This window comes from Conger conger, chromosome 12 (assembly GCF_963514075.1).
Source record: "Conger conger chromosome 12, fConCon1.1, whole genome shotgun sequence".
Classification (NCBI taxonomy): Eukaryota; Metazoa; Chordata; class Actinopteri; order Anguilliformes; family Congridae; genus Conger; species Conger conger.
The window spans coordinates 42,797,425-42,810,949 of record NC_083771.1 but is presented as its reverse complement, the minus strand read 5'-3'; the positions used below and the strand labels follow the sequence as shown (position 1 = coordinate 42,810,949).

The 13,525-nt window shown below is 42.2% G+C and overlaps 1 protein-coding gene across 2 annotated transcripts in view; it reads left to right on the top strand.

Moving 5' to 3' along the window:
* Window positions 1–13,525, top strand: part of arhgap24 (Rho GTPase activating protein 24) — a 103,968-nt gene that overhangs the window by 61,901 nt on the left and 28,542 nt on the right. The window contains exon 1 of one of the 2 annotated variants that reach the window (XM_061215673.1): window positions 2,136–2,218. The exons of the other annotated variant lie outside the window; for it this stretch is intronic. Within the exon in view, the coding sequence (XP_061071657.1) occupies window positions 2,197–2,218 (22 nt within the window). The 5' untranslated portion in view covers window positions 2,136–2,196. Of the gene's footprint in view, window positions 1–2,135; window positions 2,219–13,525 lie in introns of those variants that run through there. 2 annotated transcript variants of the gene reach the window in all.

Genomic DNA, 13,525 nt, shown 5'->3' with positions numbered 1-13,525 from the left:
GTTATATAATGGAGTGTTATAATGAGCCGGCAGATGTTTCTTCTGGAAACATGACAACTCAAGCCTGTGCCATTGCACTAAGTAGTTTCTCGAGTGCAGGGTTATTTGTTGGTGTATTATAAAACATTAAATAAAAGTACCTTTCTCTGAATTCTTCCCCGACTTCCTCAGTTAATTATGTATGTTTGCTAAAATGGAGTGCACAAAGGCTGAGCTCTTTTTAATAATTGAAAACCTGAAATAGCATCCGACCCCAATATTAATACTCATCAATATGCAATGAACTTTGCAAAGAGAGCATTCTTACTTTTTATTTATTTCTTTTTTTTTGGCTGATTAAACAGTTTTTGAACATTTCCTCCAGTTACAGGCCTTCAGGGAGCTCACGGGGGCACAGTCTGGATTTCTCCGTGTCCCAGAGTTTGTACAGCAGTTATATTGAAATTCACTGGGAAATTGCACATGGTGAAACATCAACCGCAGTCTATTTCCCAAATAAACTGAAAACCACATAAGCTGAGACCATTTATTAAAGGGTTGTTTATTTCGGCTTATTGAAAGACCAACATGCATATTAGCATATTATTCAGTCTATAGGCTTATAACCATATGAAGTCATATAAAATGTGCCTTGTCATAACAGCAGTCTTAAAACAGGTTAATAACCCATAATTTGTGTAATTGAATGCTCCAGTATTAGCCAGTATTAGTGGTACTGGGCCCACTTTGTTATGGAACATGAAGGAGTCCTCTCCCATGACAGTCCTTAAGCAGAACATTGATGTTGTCTGAACTCCACGATGTGTTTAACTGAGAGCTCATTGAGAAAATTCATGAGCAAATTCGGGATAATTTCACATGTCCCCTGATAGACAATAACAGCGTTAATGAAGACGACAGCTACCGTAACTTACTTCCTTTGCCGCTTGCCCGTTTTACAGGGTTCAAAACCCGTTTAATATTGCACCATGTTTAGTCCCGCGGGACAAAAGCCCGTAGGCTTGGCAGAACACAGAATTTTCCAGCACCACATGGATCGCAGATGAAGTCCGGCATTTTCCCGGTCGGGAGAATTCCTGAGGAACTCCGGAGCTTTGAGACAGCTGGAGTGATCAATGAATCACACGGACACTGAGAGGAGCAGCAGGAGAGGCCTGAACTTGAGACAGGAAACTCAGACGCTTACGTAACAGTCCGACGGAGAGGGGGGGGTGGGGGGGGGTCCATTCGCCCTCGCCCCCACCCCCCCCCCTCAGATGGGTATCGAGTTCGCTTGATCTTTCCAAGACACAGATTTAGATCCTCTTTTCCGTCACTGCTGAACATCTTTGTTTAAGAACTTACTAGATTCATGACCCCATAGTCGAGGCTCCTGAGAGAGGAAGATTTCATGACTTTTGCAGCTGTGGTGTAGGTGCTGTGGGCCTGTAAGGAGTACAGATTTCTCATCTAGTTTGATTTTTGTTCTTGTGTTGTTTTGTGTAGTTAGTTCTTGGGTTAGGTACTAAATGAGAATAAATGGCAGTTTCGCATGTTTTGTGTCGGTTGCGGCCAATGACACCAGTACGGTCGGGGGGCTGTTTATGTGCCTTGATGAGATTACAGAATGAAAAGGAAAGATTATCATGAAAACGTTTTTTTGCTCAGTCAGATGGACTCACCCCGCGCTGAAAAACCCGAGCGGACACTGGCGGCCGACTGTATTTATAGAGCTTTGCGGGTGAGTAATTTGGCGGAGTGCCAGGGACTTCGATCGTCAGATCTACCGCCCCACCCCGGTGACCTCGGGGGCTGATTTACAGCCACTCACCGTCACTCGCCTCCGACCTTGGTCAGCCCTATCAATCGCTCTCCTGTCCGCCCGCACCTTGCACACCTGCCCTCCCTCACCGGATCGACAGAGACCACAGTCATCGAGGGGGCGGGGGGGGGGAAGGGGAAGGGGAGGGGGCAGCAGAGGGCGCTGACCTTGTCCTGACCTTGTGGAGCGGGCTGTCGACCCGCACCTGGCTTGGCTCCGGAGGGGTAACAGCGCTAGGGGGAGTCCAGCAGTGGCTGGGGAGAGGGGGAGAGAGGGCGAGGGGGAGAGGGGGAGAGGCTAACAGCCCATGGGGGCAGATGAGTAGCTCTGTGCGTGCTCCTCTACCCGTGTCGGCTCTCCTGCAGCCCAGCGGAGGGGCCAGTCTGCTGCTCCTCATGGACTTCAGCGCCGTCCAAGGTGGGTGGGGTCCCGTTTCTTTTATTAGCCTCTGCCTCGCTGCTGCCGGGAAGGAGGAGGTATCGTTTGTCCCGTGTTGGGCGTTCAGAAGAGACTAAACCGTGTCAATTTGCTAGAGCTCGAGACGTCGCGCTATTGGACATCGGAGTTTTACTCTCTGTTTTCTGCATTGCTGTGTTCACTGAAGATCTGGTCTCTTGTAGCTTGGCCACTAATCGTTAATGTGTTTCTGTCACTTCTGTTCTTTCCATTTCAGTGGCCTGTCAGTATTGTTTACACTGTGCATGTGGGCTGGTTCTATTTTCTCGTTTTGAGGGACCTTTGCAACTGACTGAAATGAAAAGTGCCATAACAATTTCATGTCAATTTCAATATGAATGCAGCACTGATAGAAATGTGAGCTGTACACAGAACAGGGTTATATTACATTATTGCATTATGCTACCATCTGTGTTTTTAACAGCTGTCTTCTGTGAAAGACTACGCAGTCTGATTGGCTAAACTTTGTGAATGTGAAACAATAATGGGATTGAATGCTCTCATCTTATTAGGTTTTTACAATAATCATAACATTAACGCAATTCCAGAAACAAAAGTTGTTTGGTTTTTCAATAGATTTCAATATCACAATGAAAGCTACATTTAATTGAATCTACTGGATGTGTACCTTTCTGGTCAATGAATCTTTGTGGAATTAATTAACACAAATTTAACGTTAACATTTTAACATTTTAACATTAACATTTTGTGAATGCAAATAATGTCAGGACACTTAAGTTCATGTCCGTCTTCCCAGATTTGACTAACAACTGACACTGACAGGTCCTGACTCAGGCTTGTCAAAGTAGCCATGAAAAGATAATGAGTGAATTGTTCCCTGTAAGATTTGATTCAGTACCGTTTCCAATTTGACAGCTGCTATGAAGTTGAAAAGACAATTGCCTTGGTCTGAATGATCATCTCAGACAGAATGTTGCTGGGGGTTTTTCTTGGAACGGGCAGGTCATTAGTGGGCTTCTTGTCATCAGCGTGTCTGATGGAGTGGGTGAGTGCTTGAAGTTCCTCCTGTCGTCTTCGTCAGCCGCCCTGTTATGGCCCCTCGCTTAGGTTCGTTCTCAGAAAAGATTTGTTTGCAGTGTCGCTCTGTGCGACTGAAAATCATTATTCTGCCTTTGCGGACTTGTTGCGGTTACGAATTACTTAAAAAACCTATTGTAACAGCATGCTGCTAGATGCTTGGAAACTTTTAGCGAAGGTTTTGTCACTGTCCATAAAGAGGTGCAAACAATGGCATGCCTTTGAGTGCTGTTATTACACTTTCCAATTTATTCTGTCTAAACTTTAAAAAGTGGTAATGAGACACGCTTTCATCCCTGTGCTATGCATAATTTGTGAAAATGATTAGACGGCTGCAGCAGAAGAGCTCGTTTTTTTTGCCAGACCAAACGTATTGTACTGTACGGATCTGACAACTGAAAGAAACACACCAGACATCATGAACACATCAGCTTCAACAGCATATGTAATGCTACAGCACAGATGAATCCCTACTCCCTCTCCAAATGGCCTTTATCATAATTATATAATATATCGTTCAATATTATAAAATAGTGAGTATATTAAAAATGTAACAAAAAGAGCTATTCATTTTGCTTATTCTACTGTTTATTTCCCCAAATCCACATCAGGCAGTGGATTACAGGTCCCACATAGTCTCCAACATGTTTCCCACCGAAGGAGAAGAATGTGCAGAGACTGTATGTAAAAGCTGTATGTAAGATTCACATACGTAAGTCCGAAACGCCTTGGGCACCAGCGCCCACACCACCAGGGGGCCAGGGGTTGACTTTATATGCATTGAGGAGCCATTCACTGTCCCATCCATGCTGTTTATGATAAAATGTCACCCAATCACATATACATCACAGAAACAGTACATAAATATGCATATTCCATTCAAACCAAAATATCTGAGGATTACCCTGTGTCATGCCTACTACTCTGTAATCAATATATAATTGGCCTTAACCATTTAAAGAAAGCCAGTTATCATTGTATTCAGGTTTTCTGGTCTGCTAGTCTCGTTGAACTATACATCTTCTCTGGTAGCTGGAGAGGTATTATTTCTGCAACAGGCTGCCCTCCACATTTCTTCCATTAGTGTCGGACATAATTCACAACTCAATTAGTGATGTTCATAATTCAGGGAACATTTATTTTTTAATCGGTTACAAGAACAGGGACTGGCACCTCACAGTGCCATAGAAACGGAAGTGTAAATTAGCCTATAGCATGGGAGCTTGTTACCATCCTAACTCACAGTATAATGTCAGGCCAGGAGTACAGTACTCTCTAGAGTATTACATCCCCCACAGATGCAGTGTCTGGCATGGGTAATTCCACTGGCCCCGACCCATTAACTCCTGGCATTAATATCTGTAAAGTAAATCATACTATCCTCCAATAGGACTTACGCTGTCTTTGTCGTGAAAACTGGTGTATTAAGAGGCAATTACCTGACCTTTATAAGAACGAATACAGTTTATGTGCAATCCTTTTTTTTTTCTTTATAAAATGACTTGATCAGACAGAAATGATCCCAAAGCACATCTAATTCGAGTCCCGTCACTGAGTCCTTCGACACATTCCGCAGGCTTCATTCTCGGCCTTGTATTTCGGTAACGGGGACTCAGCGGTAGTCATTTGACGAACGGCAACTGCCGACTGGCAAGCAATAAGAAACGCTCCCAAGCCGGGCAGCCGCAGGTGATGGTACAATGATGGATCATGGGAGAAATGTGCACCGTCATTGTAAATTGCCAGGGCCACTCCGCACAGGTAATTGAACACAATCTGTGAGCCCAGTGATAAATCCCCCGGCTATTTGGCTTGTTTCCAAAAAAACATGCTGTATTACATATCAAGAAAACATGATTTGGCCATGGGTTTGGGCATTGATTGACTTGTGTGTTGTGGCAACTAAGACCTAGAGAAGATTACTTGAGTTTATAATCTGACATCGTTTCATTGCAAGGAATTTGGTTTGTGCTTCTGAAAACAAACTTATATGAATATGAAACTCACAGAAATGCTGAAAATATGGTCGAAAAGATCATTTCAGGGATGAGAGCGAGGTGTTTAGTAATGGCATTTATACATAAAGATTCTCAAGTTGTCTGGCTCTATATTTTCAAGATCAAAAAGTAATTGGGTGCATGTATAGTTCACAGTAAGTTGTCTATTGAAGACATACATTCAGTGAGCACTTTATTAGGTATTTATTAGACTGTTGTAGCCTTTCCACTGAAATTGTGTGTTCAGAGATGCTCTTCTGCATACCCCTGTTGTAATATGTAGTTATTTGCTGTCACCTTCCAGTCAGCTTTGACCAGTCTGGCCCTTCTCCTCTGACCTTACTCATTAACAACGCGCTTTGCCTGCAGAACTGCTGCTCACTGGATGCTTTTTGTTTTTCACACTATTCTCTGCAAACTCTGGAGGCTGCGGTTTCTGAGATACTCAAAACACCCTGTCTGGCACCAACAATCATCCCACGGTCAAAGTCGGTTAGATCACATTTCTACCCGATTCTGACATTTGGTCTGAAAAAACAGCTGAACCTTTGTAATTACTGACCTCTTCCTATGGTGGACATAGTATCTGAAGGCCAGGAATGAGGTGGAGTGAAGCAGTTCCCAGTTATAAACTGTCACTCAAACTCAGGTTTGTCACTGCCAGAGTCCATTGAGGTGTAATCCATTCAGACTTCAGAGTCCAGGAAGTGCTCAGACCTAGTAGCTATGAAAATAATGGCAATTATGCAGGAACTTTAAAACTGTGAATTCTTTATTTATTTTTTTACAGGACACAGTTAAGATAAATCTATAATTAAAAAGTGGCATGTGAAACATGGTTGCCATCACTACATGCTTGACTACAGCTTGCCCCTGACAAAGCTGGGCGCTGTCTCCTGAAGACTTCCTGCAGAAACTCATCTCGTCCTGCAGAGCGGCAGATACTAATGCGTTTTAAATTAGCCTTAGTAATTAGTGAGACAAGCTTTATCGCTATTTGTCGAAGAATGGCCAATAACCATTCTCTCCTTAGATAAACTGCAAAGCATTTCTGGGCTAGCTGACGGGAAATTAATGACACGATGAACGTGTGACTACTTCAGGTCCACTTCCTCAGAGCTTTTTAATCATGCGGTGTCTCCCTCCTCCCTTTGATTCGATGAAGATGGAAGGAATCTAAATGTTTAAAACGTCTGGCACGTCCACAATTATGTTCCCCTGCTCAAACGGCGGGCTTGCTTTGCCTCCCCCAGCTGGTGGGCCGCCGGGCTGACTGCGGTTCTGACTGCGGTTCTGACAGTGGCTTGCCCGGGTCGGTCAGTGCGGGCCACTTGCTCTCTGATGGGAAAGATAAGTGAGGTTTGTTTTTTGGCCGCCGAGTGTTCGGCTCCGCCTTGCCTCCTCTCATCTCCGTTGTTGTCTCTGCCTAAGCTGCTGTCCGAAGCACTACCTGACACCGAGCGCTCTGGGTTCACAAGCCTGCGTCAGTGAAAGGGACCATGGGAAATCTGATGAGACTCCCCCCCCCAAAGCGCTGATTCCGGTCACCGCGTTTAAGCAGGGCCGTCTCGATGATGTCACCCCTGATTCTCCCCGTGTTGCAGGGGCGGGGAAGGGGTTCCACAAGGCCCCTGTCTTCCCATGTTAGCATAGCACATCCCAGCGACATGCAGGATACCGGAGTGCTTTAGGAAGGGGATTACATGTTACACCGTGTTATTTTTACCGGACGACTGGATATGATATTCAGCGTCATTCATTATTAATTCCTAGCTTTCTCTCTGTCAGTTTGAGGCAAACCGAAAATGTCATGCTCTGTTAGCCTGAATTGATTTGTGGGAAGCGCTACTGCCAGGAAATGACATGGATTAAAAAAAGAGAGAAAAAAATGTAAACATTACACACTGACTGAGCACTTTATATCTACACCTACTTATTCATGCGATTATCTAATCAGCCAATCGTGTGGCTGCAGTGCAAAGCATAAAATCGCATATGCATATACGGGTCAGGAGCTTCAGCTAATATTCACATGAACCATCAGAATGGGCAAAAAATGTGATCTAAGTGACTTTGACCGTGGAAGGATTGTTGGTGCCAGACAGGGTGGTTTGAGTACCTCAATGAATATCAGTCAACCCATTTTGGGACTTTGTTCACAAAAGCAAAATGCTACTGCCTTCCCTTGCAGATCGCAATTTTCTTTACCAAAACGTGCTTCATGAATGACTTGCAACTGACAAAAACAAATGCCACAACTTGCCTTGCTCAGAAGATCATGGCCTTGTGATGAGCTGCTTGTAGAGAGAAGGAGAGAAGGACAAGACAATTGGACCAGGGATACCTTTATGAGTGCCTTCATCTGCTTAATTCCTTTTCAGATATGCAATTGAAATGAGGTAATAGCGCAGAAGACCGAGACAGGCTGTTACATTGCGAGAACCTGTGTTGGCCATTATTACTGCTCTCTGTGGTTATACCCTATTTGTATTTGTAAAAGTGCTAGGCACAGTGCATCATGCTGTAGCAGCCTAATAAAAGCTGGAAGTTTATCATTATTAATGTGCTATGCTCTTCAGTATCCATTAGGCAACTTGAATTCAGCACCCATGCCTAAAGACTTTTTAAAGCTCCGCACGCATATTTTTTTCATATCAGCCTGGAGCTTTTAGTGTGTTCCATACTGATTTACGCATATTTTAGGGTCCAACTGCTATCTTACAAAATATCTGTGAAAACAGTTCTGTGAGATATTGTCACGGCTGTGCTGCGTTTGCGAAGGCTTTCATTGGCCAAATTATAGAAGAGACGTTCCTGTCTGGAGTTACCCAGGAGGGCGACAGCGATATGCTTTCACTGTCCTGCGCCAGTCTCCAGGAAGCTGAGGACAGAAAGTACCTGAACACGTTCTGGAACTGCCCTTGAACAGCGCGTGGGTCTCCTGAGATCTGGCTCCGGTGGGCTGCACAGACTCAGATGGAGATGTCTGGCCAGTCTGAACTGACTTGTGAGCCTCACCAAAGACATCGGCTCAGTCTTTGAAGGTGCGCTCTCTTCGAAGTACAGCATACACCAAATCTTCGAATAAAGCAATGAATGTAAATGTGAAGGGAGGTCAGCCATAGCAACAAAGGCCAAAGCTCTGACTTTTATTTATTAACTATGTACAGCATATGTTGTTTTACGTGTTTCATGGAGTTTATATTCAACTCCAATTAAGCATTATTTAATCGCGATTACCTGAATTAAGTATCACCAGTTTTAATGTTGAAACCAGTTCAGATTTTTTAGATAATATGAACAGTTATAATATTCAATTGACTTTTTAATTCAAATAATGTTGCCACTCTTTTAAAAATCAAAATAACATATGAATGAATGCACAACTCAAGCTTTACAACGGTGTTTTCTTTTCCATTTCTGAAAAAAATACTAAAAAATACATTCTACGGATCCTACTAACAGACAGATGTATGAAAACTTTAAAAGATCCCACATTGGTTTTGTAAATGCTTTTGTGAACGAGTTACGATCAAATACCTTTGCCTCACATTGATAAATGAGGCCCAGTGGGTCACCAAAACCTGCACATAACAGGGTGTCCATAGAAGATATTGCGATTGACTGATTTATCACCTTTATTGTAGCTCCACATACACACTCTATTGTACTTAAGTACATCTTGTGTGTACCATGAGTAATTTAATAGATTTTAATACTTTTGTCTTGATGGTACACTTGTGCCTTTCAAATTATTTAAGTTATTCTTAACCTTGTTTATGTTTTTTTTATGTTTATGTAAATACTGCCATTATCTGAGTCTCTGGCGTGTTTTGCCACACACAGTTATGAGGGTTTATTTAAGAGCAGTGCAAATGGGAAAGAAATTGCCTTTTACATCGGAATTAGAGGGTAAATTCTGCCCGAAGTCAGTATTTAAACTTTTTTTTTTACATTTTTCAGCAGGCTTTAGTGAAATAAGTTATTCACACTTCTGTGGGTGATTAAGTAGTTTCATTAAAATCTGGAGATTGCCTGAGTAAAACTGATGCTTATGAATAATTGTTCTACAGCTCGCTGTATCGGAATTTTAAAATTGTTGCTAAGAGACCACACATCTCTTAAATTAAAAGAAAGGTAACTCCACTATGAGATGCTGGGGAAGAAAGGCACAGTCGCAACATTTATTACAGTTAATATGAGATTTTAAACCTGCTGTGAGCCACAGCCAGCATACAGGCCCAAATTTCTTATTTGGCTGATACTTTTATCCAAAGTGACTTACAGTTGATTAGATTAAGAAGGTGACATTCCCCCCTGGAGCAATGCCGGGTTAAGGGCCTTGCTCAAGGGCCCAACGGCTGTGCGGATCTTACCGTGGCTACAACCGAAGCTTGAACCAACAACCTTCCAGGTCCCAGTCATGCACCTTAACCACTATGAAGCCACAGAATAATGCTTTTGGTGGCACACAACGAGTAAATGTCTCTCACAAAAAACAAGACATAATATCAAACATGGGCATATTACCTCTCTGTGTGGCCCTTGGAAACCCCATTCAAATGGGCATTGTGTGTGATCAAGGGAAATTCCGGTGAAACAATAAATATTTATGCCAGATTTAGAGTCCCTCTATCTCTGTCCTTACCTGACAGAGCTTTGAATAGGATTTTGATTTCATTTAAACAAAGGGTCTCTATTTGAATTCAATCTTCCTTTTGTCATTTCACAAAGAGCACTTCATATACTGTACAATGTGAGGATACAATGATGAACAGCATGAGACACATGTGGGAAAGAACACTATGATTTTAGATATTTTCACGAAGCTTGGTTTAATAATAATATTTTGATACAATATCACTATAGACATTGTCTTAGACATTGTAGTCATTTATTCTTCTCTAAATGCTCTTATAGTTCTGCAAAAGAAAAACACAACAAAGATATTGTGAGGGATTTTCACTGCAATACGGGAAAAGGCAAACAAGGTCTTTTAAAGTATAAAAAGACTGAAATTGTGGTGAAATTGCAATGATATGACTCATGCAACTCTTAACTCACGGGATCTTAAATCAGTGACTACCAGCGTGGTTGTCCTTGAATGGACTCTGATGGCCCTCTAGGCTGGAAATGTACAATGTTCAAAACATACCTTACAAGAATAACAAGATATCAATCTCCCTTTCTTTTAAGTGTGAAAGGCCATCCCTTTCCTAAACCATTATTGAATAGCATTAAAAAACATAACCCTGAGTGCACAGTAGAAGTTTAATCAAAAGAAAAGAGAGAGAGAGAGCCTAGCTGAAGTGATTTTTGAAAGTCATAATGTTTTGTAGCCCCCGTGACACATATTGTACTGACGTTGAACTTCCGTGCCACCCAGCCTGGGGTCCCCCTTTGTCTGATTATTACAGTGCAGTTTATGGGGTCACTTCCAGTGACTCCCCTTCAAAGTGTGCTACTAATGGGCCTTGTTATTTCGGAATGAAGCGGTCAAATAAAGTAAATGCAGATGGATGTGTTCTGTGTGTCAGCATTTCCTGCAGTGGAAGCACCTACAGCTAGGGACGTGTTTTTTCCGCAGCGTAGTCGTATGGCACTGCAGTCCTCCGCCTGCAGGATCGATCACTGCAAGAAGCGCTCATTAAAGCGGTCGTTACATTTTTACCGTCCGTATTTAACCTCCTAAGGCCTGGCGTACACATACGTGGACTCCACATGTTGGGCTGTACAACCATAATACTTAATTCTTAAGACCGAGAGTCCACATATGTGGACATCATTTTTCTCAAAAACTACATCATGTCAAAAGATGATGCTTAGTTTTTATACTTATCAGGTCCCAATAAGCCCAAATTAAAAATGCATACCAAAAAAGAGTGTGGGTCTTAGGAGGTTAAAGGTTGTTAAAAAGCCGTCACAGGCAGTGGAGGTTTAGTTGTGGCTTTGCAGCACAAAGCCGCATTTTTGTGCGTTCTGTGACATCGTTTTACAGAGTAACGTCATGTCATCGCCCCGCTCAGCAATTCGCCACGCTGAATGCGCTGTGCTAAAAATGTGCTAAACTGATGAGCACTTTCTCTCATTATGATCCAGCACTGGCTGGGAGTTTGGATTCAGTGCACAGTAATCTCCACACCATTGTATCCAGGCTCCCCCTGTAAAGGTGTAAATGTGTTCCACTTATATAATACCACATTTGCAGAACAAAGAGGGACAATTTATTTTCAAATGCGACAGGAAAATAAATTGAAAAATGCCACAAAGTCAGTGTGTTTGCCCGCGCTCTTAAATTTCCCCATTAAGTGGCAATTTAGAAAACTAGTTTGATTTACATTTTTTCGGAAAACAATGGGGCCACCTTTGTATAGGAAAAGAACATTTCCTCTCCACAGTGAAAAGTTACTCAGGGACACAGCATTGGATCCGTTCCCACAGCAAGCGGGACAGTAAAATGCAGGCTTCCGCCGTTCCCTGTGTTCTGTATGATAATAGCCTGCTCTACTCATTTCCCCCATATTATTGCCATCCATTTATGAGTGTTCAAAGCAGAAGAATAATGAATTTTCCACAATAAGGATAATATGAAAGACTATGCCTGGGCCCAGTCAGCACAGGGATGGGAGGTTAACTCAGGTCTGGGGATGTGTTGAAGTTTGACAAGAAATGGATCTCCCAAATTGATCCTCGGTAATACAGATAGCTTTCAGAGTGGCAGTGGGTGCTTATTATTTCATCCCATTCTATTGTCAATGAGAAAAAGCACTGGCATAAATATCCCGATTTTTCAGAAATGTTCCGTAAATAATAAATAAATTATATAAATAAATAATGCATGAAAATATCTCTGGGACACGTTTTATTGAGAGAAAGTAATAAGATCTGCTGATGCCCTGTTCTCCCAAACAGTTGGGGATTGTTGAAAGATTAAATTTGCCTCAGAGCTGCTGACAGATTCCGCTGAACTAGTGGCTCAAACAGCACATTTTTCATTAGCAATGAGCAAAGGTCCACTGCAAGATATCTCTCTTGTATATTAAACAAATATTAAAAGTATCAGATTGGTATTTGAAAGAATTATAAAATTACACATAAATACATACAGTATGTAACGACACCTACAATAATTCACTCTGAAGATAAAGCTCTTTTGAGTGAATTGGTGAATTAGTGCTAAAATATTCACATTTTCCATTATACAATTTGCATTGTTAAAAAAAAAACATCCATCATGCGGGATATACAATCTTTAGGATCTCTCAAGTCACTTCAGTGTAATTGTACACCAGGTATCCACAAATCACACACTCTGTAAGGCAAACAAAATGTAGCTGTGTGAATAGTGTCATGTTTTTTTGGTCAGCACCCTATCTGGCGCTACAATGCGTATCATTGTTCTGTGCTGGTGTAATGATTCCCCCACACTGAACCCTGAGCCCTAAAGGGAGAGTGGGCCACAGACATTTGCACGACCTTTGACCTGACCTTTGGTTTGTCTTGTGCTTCAGCGGAGATTGAACGGGCATTATGACTCCCCCATATCTGAGGTGAGGCTGTCACACAATGGTCACTGGGAGATCCCTTTAGAGGGAAAGTTCAATGGTTTAGGTATGCAGCTGTGTCTGTTGACTTGTGCCTCCTGCACTGCCTGTCCTTCTGATAACCTGAGCTTTTTCACTGACTGCCTCTCAGCGGGAGGCACTGAAAGGGAACACCTTGGAGATACGTGGGAAGGAATGCGCTGTTTATTTGGTCTTGTAAGACATTGTGAAACATCTAACCTTCGGATTATTAATTGACGCCCCATTCTATGCATAATCTCCGGTCCTCTGTGATCGCTGCCCTCGTCTCCTGAATAATCATTAATTCTATTGTGTCTCTTGTAGTGATTGCTGATAAAGGCTACTATAGTCAAAACAAGCAGCATCGGCAAAGTTTTAACTTTAGATGCGGAGAAATGTTTTTTTCAGCTTGTACCTGAGGAGAATGTGTCGTACGAGAACACTTCAGAAAGCCGTCCTCTGACGCAAATGTTCAGTACATGACAAAGCCATTTCCATTTATTTATTTGGAATGTAGAATAGGGGGCTGCAAGGTAAACGCACAGTAAAGATAACTTAGGGTCATGTTAAACCTGAAGTTAAAAATAAAATAATAAATAAGTAATACAAATGTTATGAATAAAATCCTTAGCCTCTTGATTCCTTGTTCCTAATTCCTGTGTTATTTT